Genomic DNA, 11,568 nt, shown 5'->3' on the forward strand with positions numbered 1-11,568 from the left:
TCATAAAACAATATGTGTACTGACTGTTTAATGAGAAACTATTTGTTCTGTAAACCTTCACCTAAAGTACAATAAAAGAAAAATGGCAATGTATTTAGAACTCGTCATTCATTTTCTAGCAACAAGCCCATAGCTCTGTGAGCACAGCTCTGATCTGACCTTACTACTTGCATTTCTTTTACAAACCACTTTAATATATATATATTTATTTATTAGGCATTGCAAAGAGACCCGACTGGAGGTGGAGGCAGTAATAGAACGGCATTGGGTACACAGCTAGGTGGGTACCCAATGAATGGTCCTCAGATAACGTCCTTTCCCCTTGCTACTGTTAAACATTTACAAGAACGTGTCAGCAACTGTTAGGAGAAAACACCAGCAAAGCCTTTCTTGTTGAGGTGTCGATTGTGGGATTCTCAGGGTCCCGGAACCAGAAAAATGGCTTCTGGCTACACACGGTGGTTGAGAGTCAATGAGGGCTGGGAACAGCAATGTTTTCTCTAAGTCTGTTCAACATTGGGAGTCTCTTGGTGGAGTGAATGGTTAATGTGCTCGGCTGCTAACTGAAAGGTGGGAGGTGCCGGTCTACCCAGAGGTGTCTCGGAAGAAAGCCCTGGCGATCCACTTCCAGAAAGTCATCTTTTGAAAATCCTATGGAGCACAGGTTCACTCTGACACATGTGGAGTCGCCACGAGTCAGGATTGACTTGATGGCAGCTGGTGGTGTTGGCGGTGGTCACTCTTGAAATTTCACAGCTTTCCTTTTATGTTCATGCTCCCTACTCCAGCGGAGATAAAGACTTCCAGAGTGAGACCGAAAAAGGGAGCTCTCAGAAGTGAATATCTGGCCAGCTCTGTAGTTATTACAGAGCCTTGGTGGCACAGTGGTTATGAGCTACGGCTGCTAACCACAAGGTCAGCAGTTCGAATCCACCAGCCGCTCCTTGGAAACCCTATGGGGCAGTTCTACTCTGTCCTATAGGGTTGCTATGAGTCAAAATCGACTCAATGGCAATGGGTTTGTTTTTTGGTTATAGTTATTACGAACAGCAGCAGAACAGAACTGACCTATTTCCCAAGAGACACACACTAGAACAATTGTTCCAGTTCCTGGAAAGTAAAATCTGTAGGGAATGTCCTCACTTGCAGATGGTTTCCCCCCCAGTCCCTCTGAGAGTCAGACTCGCCAGAAGATTGCAAGGTTTTCAATAATCATCCCAATTACTTGTTCTCTTGGGCCTGGGAAACAAATATCTTCGGTTTACCCTGCTAACTTGGCAGAATTTAAACTCTTGCACAATTCACGTAATTTGAATCCCTTGCCATAAACTCCCTCTCAAAAGATTCTTGGATACATCCATGCATCACACACATACACACACCTCCGTGTGTACCTATAACATACACTTCTCAAGGAAAGAAGACCAGAAACATACAAAAATTCATACAATTTTTAGAGTTAAAAAACAGGCTATCATTTATTACGTGCCTAACATGTCATTGTCCTTTGTACCATCTTTAGTCCGGATGGTGACTCTGGAACACTTTAACCACCACTCAGCAGATATAGAAATTGATACTCAGTGAGGTCAAGTGATTCTTCCCAGACGACATAGGCGGTAGGTGCTGGAGCTGGAATCCAGGCTTATGCATTTCTGCTGCAAAGCCTGGACTTTATCCACCAGACCATGTGAACACTTAGGAAAGTTAGATATAATCTAGTAAAACGTGTTCGTTAGATGCGGACACTGAGACATAAAGAGGTTAAGTGACCTGCTCAGAGTCAAGCAAATGGTAGATTTCGGACTAACCCAGATGGGGCTGCCTTATTTTTCTGCCGACGTTGCTTGCTGAAGGCTAAAACAAAGCAGGTTAAAGACTGGGGGCAGTTCCTCTTCCTGTGCTAAACCTGGCTGAGTGTTACCACTTGGATGTGCACCTGACACCATCCAACACACTTCTAGAATTATCGAGAGTCAGCAACTCCTCTCTCTCGGCAATGTCCAATACAACTTAAAATTTAAATTAAGTATAATTAAAAATTCAGTCCCTTAGTCTCACACTCGTCACATCCCAAGAACTCAGCCACATGTGGTCAAACCAAAAACCAAACCCTTTGTGGTCGAAGCAATTTCGACTCATAGCGACCCTATAGGACAGGGTAGACCTGGCTGAATGGCTTCCAACTGTCGACCTTTTGGTTAGCAGCCAAGCTCTTAACCACTGCGCCACCACAGCTCTAGCTACCAAATTACACAGTACAGATATAGAACATTTCCACCGTTGCAGAAAGTTCTACTGGACTGCACTACAGCCGATCCGAGCTGGCCCTGAGCCAAAAGCACCTCTCCTTCTAACACAGGACATTTCATTTAGACCTACTCAAGAAAGGTAGAAGAAGCCCAGTCTATTTGCTGTGGTCTCAGGAGTGACAACAAATTATTCCTACCAGCCACCCACCAGAAAAATTAGCAGAGGGTCATGGAAAACTCATTATTTGAGGTAAATTCCAGTAAACACATAATCTTACTTTTGAATCTGAAAGGAATTGTGGTGTTTTCTAGATTTATTTCTTGAGTTAATATTAGCCCCAACATATCCTTAAGGAGCCTGGGTGGTGGAAAAGGTTTGTGATTGATTGCTAATCTAAAGGTTGGCAGTTCAAACCCATGCAGCAGGTCGTGGAAGAAAGGTCTGGCAAGCTGTTTCCATAAAGATTACAGCCAAGAAAACCCTATGGGGCAGTTCTACTCTATAACATGGGGTCACCATGAGTCGGAATCAGTGTTTTTATATATCCTTAAATCCCAGCAACAACGGGCTCAAGCATAGCCACGATTGTGAGGATGGCGAAGGACGAGGCAGTGTTTCCTTCTGTTGTACACAGGGTCACGATGAGTTGGAACCGACTGGACGGCACCTAACAACAAGAAATCCCAGCTAAAATTAGACTCCTCCAGGAAGCCTTTCCTGATATACACAGGCAGCCGTCTCCTGCATGGTATTTTGCACAGCCCTCATTACAGAAATTACTCTTCTTCGTTAGTCAAACTTGTTTGCATGTCTGTCTTTCCCTTTGTCTGTAAGGGTTTTGAGGGTAGGGGCCAGGGTTTTTACCTTTGTGTCCTTAATGTCTGCAACAAAAAATATTTTTCAAAAGTTTATGTTTAATTGGCAATATTTAGCAAGAAATTATAACCCGTGCATGGTTTTCTCAACCTGGAAGCCTCATCGTGTTGTTTTATGGTGATTACTCACAGCCTAGCAATAGAAAGTTCTATGATCATATGGGAGAAAGCACAATTTATAAAAATTGTGGCTATAATTACCCTCACAGCCACCATTTTATTTAAGGGAGACTCTAGATCTTTGTAGAAGTGACATTTGTGACTCTAGGGCATATCATGCAGTGTCTTTGCCATAGATCTCTTTGATCCTAAGTGATTCAAAGTCCTTTGATCACGCTTCTTAAGATAAATGTTGAGGAATCAAATACTGCTTGGAAAATCTAATATTTGCTACGTAAAGTGGAGAAGATCTAAGAAATACACTGTCCACTTCTAAAAAGTGGAGCCACTCTGGGAAAAGTCAAGAGGAAATGTCAGTTAATCACCCCCAATGACCATGGAACCTTCTCAGACCGACTGATGCCTCCTCGTCTCACTCAGAAATCAGGTCTTCTAGTATCTTTCATTCTTTCCCAAAATCAAACACTTGGATTTCAAAAGGAAGTTGCACAGAAATGCTACTTTGATTTAAAAAGGCAGCATCTCGTCACTTTTTAATTTTATTCCATTATCCAGTACGTTCCACTGGTTAGTGGGTATTAGAGGTTGAATTGTGTCCCCCCAAAAGAAGTATAAACCCTAAGCTGACAGTATTTGGAAACAGGTTTTGCATATGTAATTAGTTAACATGCAGTCGTGCTGGAGTAGGGCGGACCCTGATCCAATATGGCTGGCGTCCTTAGACAAAGAGGAGAAGAGACACAGACTCAGCAGGAAGATGGCCATATGAAGACAGAGGCAGAGGCTGGAGGCATGCTGCCATTGGTCAAGGAAGGCCTGGGGCTGCAAGGGGTTGGAAGAGGTGAGGAAGGATCCTCCCGCAGGAGCTTCAGAGGGAGCAAGACCCAGTCAACACCTGGATTGTGGACTTCTGGCCTCCAGAACTGTGGGAGAATAAATTTATGTAGTTTTAAGCCCTCCATTTTGTGGTAATTTGATACGGCAGCTCTAGAAAGCTAAGAGTGGGTATCTCTTTTAGTCTCCAGGCAAATTCAAAATAAGAAGAGTATATTTTTGGCTGTTAAGCCAAAGAGCTATAATATAGCTTCAAATAAATTATTTACCCGTAAGTCTACTTTTATAACCTTTTTCCATCCGTGGAAAGAATGGTGCTCCCAATGGAGAAGACATGGGGATTTATATTTTTAAAGTATATATTTTTTATTTTCTTCGTCACCCTGATTCCTCCTGAGTCACCCTTCTCGCTCATCTCTTCTGTCTTCTTTCCATTTCTATCACATTTGGGGCTTGGCGGGGGGTGGGACCTAGACTGATTTCCCGCCTGAGTTGAAGCAGGAAGTAAACCAGGAAAGCCGAATAGATAATGGCTCATGGACAGAGGTTAAAAACATGCTTTTATGCTTCCTTCAAATTTTTCTGTCTTTGATTGCCACCACAGTCAAAGTTTCCCAGTTATCTGAGCTTCTCATTTATTTAGAAACATTTAAAACAACTGCCAACTTCTCACCAGCTCCCCAGGTACCAGGGAAGTTCTGGAAAAAAAAAGCCCAAGACCTAGCTTCAAAGGGAGAAAACCAGTGCTGAATTCCAGCTGTTTCATTCCTATTGCAACTAACTTTTGCCCTAGTCCTCCCTTACAGAAGCTTCCAGCAATGTTAAAAAAAAAAACTTAAAAGGATTTAAAGGGCTATATCAAAAAAGGATAACGCTAAAGATATGGCTTTCAATTTCTGACCAAAAAAGGGAAAAAAAGGAGTTAAAGAAAGAATAGAAACTAGTAGTAAATGCTTCTACAGCTTAGAAAAACGAAGAAAATACAAGGAGAACATGTCATAAGATTTAAAAGCTTTAGAAATAGAGCTTTGGAATAATTTCCTTCAATATTTAAGATTATTATTATTCTCTTCCATTTAACAGCTCCTTTTAAAACAAACTAGAGAAGCTAAGAAGCTGGTGTTTTGTTTAACTGAAAGATGTCATTTATAGATTCCAAAAAGCATCTATATAATAGATGTTGGCGGCAGGGATTTTTGAAACATAAATCTCTAAGAAGAAGAATTTTTTAAAAAAAAAACTATTTCTTTTACCTAGAGGAAAACAGGTCAATGTTCCTGGATCTCTCCAAAGAAATTATCCCTGCTAACCCTATTCACCAACAAGTTTTCGGATGATCTGATACAAGTTGACTTCTAGGAGCAAAGGGAATGCAGAAAGACAGTAACGGTCAACTGGAAGCGGTGGCTGCTTACAGGTGACTCTGGGTGGCACCATTTGCTTCAAGAGATCACAGCGACCCTGTGGAAGGGGACATACCGCCAGCAGGCTACACCTGGACACAGAGAAGCTGCAACTGAATTCGGACCGCAGGAGAAGAAAAGCAACTGAGACGCGTGTTCTGGATTTCACAGGGCTGCTCGTTCTCAGTGCTTCACAAGAGCTGATGGCGAGGGTCAAACGCTGTGGAAATTCTAGGCGACTGGGCAAAATAACACTTCACCAGCCCCCCGATACATCAGAAGCCATTTTTGCTCAAATGCAAAATTATATATATATCTCCAGCTTTGTTTGGTGGGTTGCAACTTCTAATACATATATGAACTCAAACAGGTTCACTTACCGGCAGCCCTTCCAGACCGTCCCTTCCAGGTAAACCTCTGTCTCCTTTGGCTCCCGGCTGACCTGGGAAACCTTCCACAAGAGAAGGAGGGAGAAAAAAATTGCAGCACATCGTTCATAAAACACTTTCTGATAACCGAAAACCTTTTTTCAGGATCCAAAAGTGTCAAGGTCTTTAGACAGAGTGATGGATGTTTGAAAAATCTCAAGACAGTAATAACAAAAATGCCCCAAGATGGGTTCAGAAAGGGAAACGGTGACCTCCAATGCTTACAGATAACACCAAAGTGGGATTGCTGCAAGTCTCCTCCTTCCACCATAGACTCCCTTCAGGAAAAGCATCCTAATAACTTCTTCTGAGATAACTAAATGTATGGACCTGAGTGAGCACTTGGGTTGCCATGCTTGTATTAGGTAGTCCTTACTACCCCAAAATTAAAGGCTGTCTTGATCATTTTCAACAATGTGAACACATCCTCAAAGTATGGCTTAAAATTCTCATTATCATTCTTTAGTTTTGAATGCAGAAAACTAAGTCTCTTAACGGAGTAAGACAGGTTTCGGTGTAAAGGTGCCAAAACAACAGTCAATTTTGACCTGATCTTCTTCACATTTCAGGTCTTACCTATTTCTCCTGGGGGTCCCTGGGGCCCTGGAGGCCCCCGGACTCCTCTTGTATCACAGTCGAGGCAACTCTCTCCTTTTTGACCTAAAAAAGGAAAACATTGGGAACTTATATGCAGCATATGAACAGAAGTCTCTGCTATGTGTTGATGGAAAAGAAAAAGGTGAAGAAGGCTGTTGTTCTAGCGTTCTATTCAAATTTACGTTTTCTCTTATCATCCAGTACCCCCTCCAGACGTCCCTATGTGCTCACGGGGTGAGCCCTCACAGTCTGCCACGTGCTCTTCTTTCTGAGGTCACTGAACAGGCCCGTTGCCTTCAGTACACTTCACACGGAGCTGCTAGTACACTTCTTAAATGAATCCTGGTCTTTCTACCTTGCAAAAGGATAGGGGCTGCCTAAAACAGTGATCCAGAAACTCAATTTTGCCTATCTGCCTGAGAATATTTGACCATTTTAATTTTGTCTCTAATTCTAAAACTTCCCATTGTTTTTTCCTTTAGAATTTTTGTTTGATGTTGTTAGGTGACTTGTAGTGACCCCATGTGCCAGGGTAGCCCTGCCCCATAGAGTTTCCTAAGCTGTAATATTTATAGAAGCATATTGCCAGGTGTTTTCTCCCGCAGAGCCACTGGGTGGGTTTGAACTGCCTTTCAGTTAGCAGCCGAGCTCTTAACCATTGTTCCACCAGGACGCCTTTGAGTATTTTGTAGTAAACTATCAATATATCTCCTGGACTTTAACTCCGTGTTACTGGCTGATGGGTAATCAATGTGAATAAGAAGCCACAAAAGCGGATACCTGACTCGGCACCAGAAACTGGAGTTGGAGAGAGACAGAAAAACAGGAGAAAATGCCTTTCTTTGGAAATTCTAACATCTGTCTTTATTTTCAAACTAGGCTAAACGGCTTTAGGGTGTCTTAAATACACCTGTGTCTTCGATGTTAAAATATCTGGTTTCTAGACACAAATCAGGCACCATATAGAGCAGAAGGGTCGTATGAAAAAGCCCACACTAGAGAGTCGTGGAGGTTCGTCTTTACGACCTTCCCTAACTGGCCGCCCCACAGCCCCAGGCGTCATTATTATGTGTTCCATGCCACGGGCCCTGTTGACATAAATGGAAACAGAATCAACAAAGGTGGCTCCGTGTTACCGAAACGTGGACGAGGCATACTTCGTTTGTACTCTTGCAGGGGCAGAACTGGACCCCATTAGTGGGATCTAATATAATTCAGCTAAGTTCTGGGCACCATGGGGTGCTATGGGTGTTTCTGCTCTCAAGGCTACAAGTGAGTGGGGAGATACATTAACAAACTGTTATCTGGGTAGGATGATAGTTCTATAATGTAAGTATGAGGAAAAAGGGAAGAAAAAAGACTTCTCTTAGGATTCTAAAACAAAAAACCAAACCAACTGCCATCAAGTTGACTCATTGCAACCCTACAGGACAGAGGAGAACTTCCCCATAGGGTTTCCAAGGAGCCCCTGGTGGATTTGAACTGCCAACCTTTTGGTTAGCAGCCTGAGTTCTTAACCACTGTGCCACCAGGGCTCTCATGGAACTCGGGGAATGAGCAAATAAGATCTCAGTCTGAAGAACCTTCTGACCATCAGATCTGCCATAACATGGAACAGCCCATCATAGGAAGTACAACATCTGGTAACTAGAGGGATTCATTGCAAACCAAACGACAGATGGACTCTAACTGGTGGCAACCTTCTAATGACTTCTGAGATCACTGCCATCTAAGATCCTGCAATTTATGTGGCTGTTAAAGTTCCAGGATGTTAGCTGAAATTGTTTCCCAGTGAGCATTTGTGTTTTAGACTTCTGAGGACCAAATATTCTTTATGATCTAAAGGCAGAGATAATACACAATGGTGTTGACATTCTGGGGTGGCTTCCTACTCTCTGGTTATAAATAAGCATATAAATATTGAAATACCCATTATTTATTACACTCTAATACAGGGATGTTAATGCAATGATAACCCACCTCTGTTTCCAATACTGCTAAAGAGATGAATATGCCCGCCCTGTGCTCAAGTTACAGTAAACACTTGAAAAGATTAAAGACAAAATTTGGAGCCGAGGGTAGAATTGGTTGCTCCATCAGCAGCAGATTGGCTCACGCTGACTCTGCAAACACGGGTTGGGTCTGGGCGGGTATTCCCATTCCATGGGCAGATTTGTGATTCGGCTTGAAGGAAAAACTTTCGTTCTTGGAGAACAGAACTCTCCAAATTTGAACTGGAAGATCGTGACAGTACATGATCTGACTGAGAGTTTAACCTGCGAACCACGTCCTCATTAGGAAGCTTGACTTCACAGCCCGTGGAAACGGTAAGGTGCAGTGACTCTGACCTTCAGAGCTCGATCTTCATATTCCCTCCTGTTGACAGGTACCTCTCTCTCAAAAGCTTAAATCACAACTATCGCAACAGAGCTGTAGGAAGACGATTACTCTAGGAATGGATTTTGAGGGTGGTTCCAAATATAAGGAAGAATACACCCCAGCCCACTCAAACCCCACTCCAAAGCCACCAAACATGTGGAAGTACATCCCATGCACGAATACAACCACCATTTAAAAATCAAATAAAATCTCTTACCTTTCTCACCAACCTCGCCTGTCAATCCTGGCTGCCCTGGACGTCCTGGGGGACCCTGATCACCGGGTGGTCCCTGTTGACACTCCACAATTCCATCTGAAATAGATTTCAGAAATTACAGGATTATTCCCACTAAACTGAAATCAGGAATTTTCACTCTCTTATTTCAACTTCTATTATAAAATCAAAATATTTTAGATTGCTTGATAAGCACTAGAAATCCAGGTTTAATTTGCATCAGCACAATCCTCGTACATTAACTTGAAAAACACAACCAATGTACATATCACATTAACTATTCACTATTACAAGCCACTGCTGCTACGTAACAATTTTCCATTTTACAATTCTAAAGCTCTGTTCGGCTCCTAAAGCCCTTTCCTGTGCATTCTGTCATTTTCACATTGCAAAGTAGGTACCATCATCCTTAATTTACAGATTAAGAAACTGAGGCTCAAAAAATTTCAGTGATTTATCCAGGGCCATACATCTGGTAAAGTCGATGCTGAGACCTGAACATAATTTATTCCTTTTTTTTTTTTCTAAGCAAATTACCAGAAAAATAAATTACTTTAGAGAAGCAGACTATCCGTGGGAAAACGTCTCTAATTGTTTATTCATAATAAATTCTGAGTACCGTTTATGAAACGAGGCGTGAAAATAAATGACAGTAATGCAAACACCATCTGTGATGGGTAAATAGTTAAAAAAAAAAAAAAAAGTATTGTTCTATGTTTCAGATACAGACTGTTAGAGAGTTTATACTTTCTTCTCTACTATTTTTGAGGGAAAACAGCAAAGTAAACAATTTAACAGAGTCCTAGAGTGATGCAAACAGTTACTACACTCGGCTGCTAACCGAGAGGTTGGAGGTTCAAGTCCACTCAGAGGTGCCGCAGAAGAAAGCCTGGTGACCTATTTCCAAAAAAAATCAACCATCGAAAACCCTAGGGAGTACAGTTCTACTCTGACACACATGGGGTCGCTGTAAGTTGGAATCAACTCAACAGCAACTGGTACTGGTTCTAGTGAGCAATTTCACATATTGTTTTCTGCCTCGGGTTAAGAGCTCGGCTGCTAATCCAAAGGCTGGCAGTTCAAATCCTGGTTCTGCCTCGAGCATTCTCATCCTGAGTACAGCCCAAACATTCATGATCTTGAGCTGAAGCATCTCCATCTGTCCCTTCACTCTGTGTCCTTATAATCAGAGAGAAGGAAACAACTGAGGCTCCAGCAGTCAGCCGGCCACCCCAAGACCACAGCAACGTCACGGGGCCCAGGGTCTGCGTTCGCGTGCACTTCCGAGCTCTGGCTCGGATGTGCTAACCGGAAGCAACAATTTCAGCTTTCCCATCCCAGTTTTCTCTACTTTTTATCAAGGTGTCAAGTGGACAATGGCGGCTTTGCTCTTCTGAACAAGAATATCTTTAAAAAAAAAAAAAAGCAAACACCTGTTTGTTTCATTACTTTGTTTACAGGGCAGTGCAAAAAGTTACTTTCGAATGTGTAAGAACTGTAGGCTGAGGGGAAAGCCTCCTGGTTTTGTCTGCTGTGCTCACTGATTTTTCAGGGTGCTTCCCCAAGCACAGGGGGTAAGACAGCCTAAGGAGGTGGGGGCCGCCTGCCACTCCCACCCGGCACCCACCCTACCCGGCCCTGGGGTTCCCTTTCTCCTTGACTCCTTCTGGGTCCTCCGACCTGTGCTCAGCACAGACTGATGGACCTGGACAAAGCGGAGTCCATTTTTATGCTTCAGAGAGCAGTCCCTAAATTGCCTAAAGATAAACAACCGACATTTCCCCAGCCCCGTAAGCCTATTTCTGGAAACCGAGGCTCATGAATACCGGGAGACATAAAAGTATTATACCTGTGTACATATATATACATATTTGTTGTCACTGGGTGCCATCAAGCCGATTTCGACTCATAGCAACCCCATGTGACAGAGTAGAACTGCCCCAGAGGGTTTCCTAGGAATTGACACAACGGCAATGTTTGGTCTGTCTGTCTGTTTGAATCTTTATGGAAGCTGATCGCCAGGTCTTTCTCCCATGGAGTTGCTAGGTGGGTTCGAACCACAGACCTTTCGGTTAGCAGTGAAGCTCTTAACCATTGCGCCACCAGGGCTCCATATAGCTATATATCTATATCTATATCTACACCCCCACTGCCGTGGAGTGGATTCCGACTCATAGCGACCCGACAGGACAGAGTAGAACTGCCCCACAGGGTTTCCAAGGAGCAGCTGGTGGATTCAAACTGCCGACCTTTCGGTTAGCAGCGGAGCTCTTAACCACTGCGCCACCAGGGCTCCGTAGACATATATACATACATACACAGATATATAGATATAGATATAGATACATATTGTACGTTTGTTTGCAGCTCGCTTTTGCTCCCTCCTCTGCAAGGTATTTTGGTAAGCACGCTATGCTGATGTTTTTACAGCAGCCTGTAACCAC

General features: G+C 43.0%; 1 protein-coding gene across 1 annotated transcript in view; it reads right to left on the bottom strand.

Annotated features, from left to right (window-relative positions):
• COL4A1 (collagen type IV alpha 1 chain) overlaps positions 1-11,568 on the bottom strand; it is a 96,559-nt gene that overhangs the window by 37,146 nt on the left and 47,845 nt on the right. Inside the window, exons 22-24 of the mRNA XM_012557439.2 lie at positions 9,107-9,202; positions 6,490-6,573; positions 5,866-5,936 (exon numbers count right to left, since the gene is read on the bottom strand). Coding sequence (XP_012412893.1) covers positions 5,866-5,936; positions 6,490-6,573; positions 9,107-9,202 — 251 coding nt within the window. The remainder of the gene's footprint in view (positions 1-5,865; positions 5,937-6,489; positions 6,574-9,106; positions 9,203-11,568) is intronic.

The sequence above is a fragment of the Trichechus manatus genome, unplaced genomic scaffold (genome assembly GCF_000243295.1).
Source record: "Trichechus manatus latirostris isolate Lorelei unplaced genomic scaffold, TriManLat1.0 scaffold00102, whole genome shotgun sequence".
Lineage (NCBI taxonomy): Eukaryota > Metazoa > Chordata > Mammalia > Sirenia > Trichechidae > Trichechus > Trichechus manatus.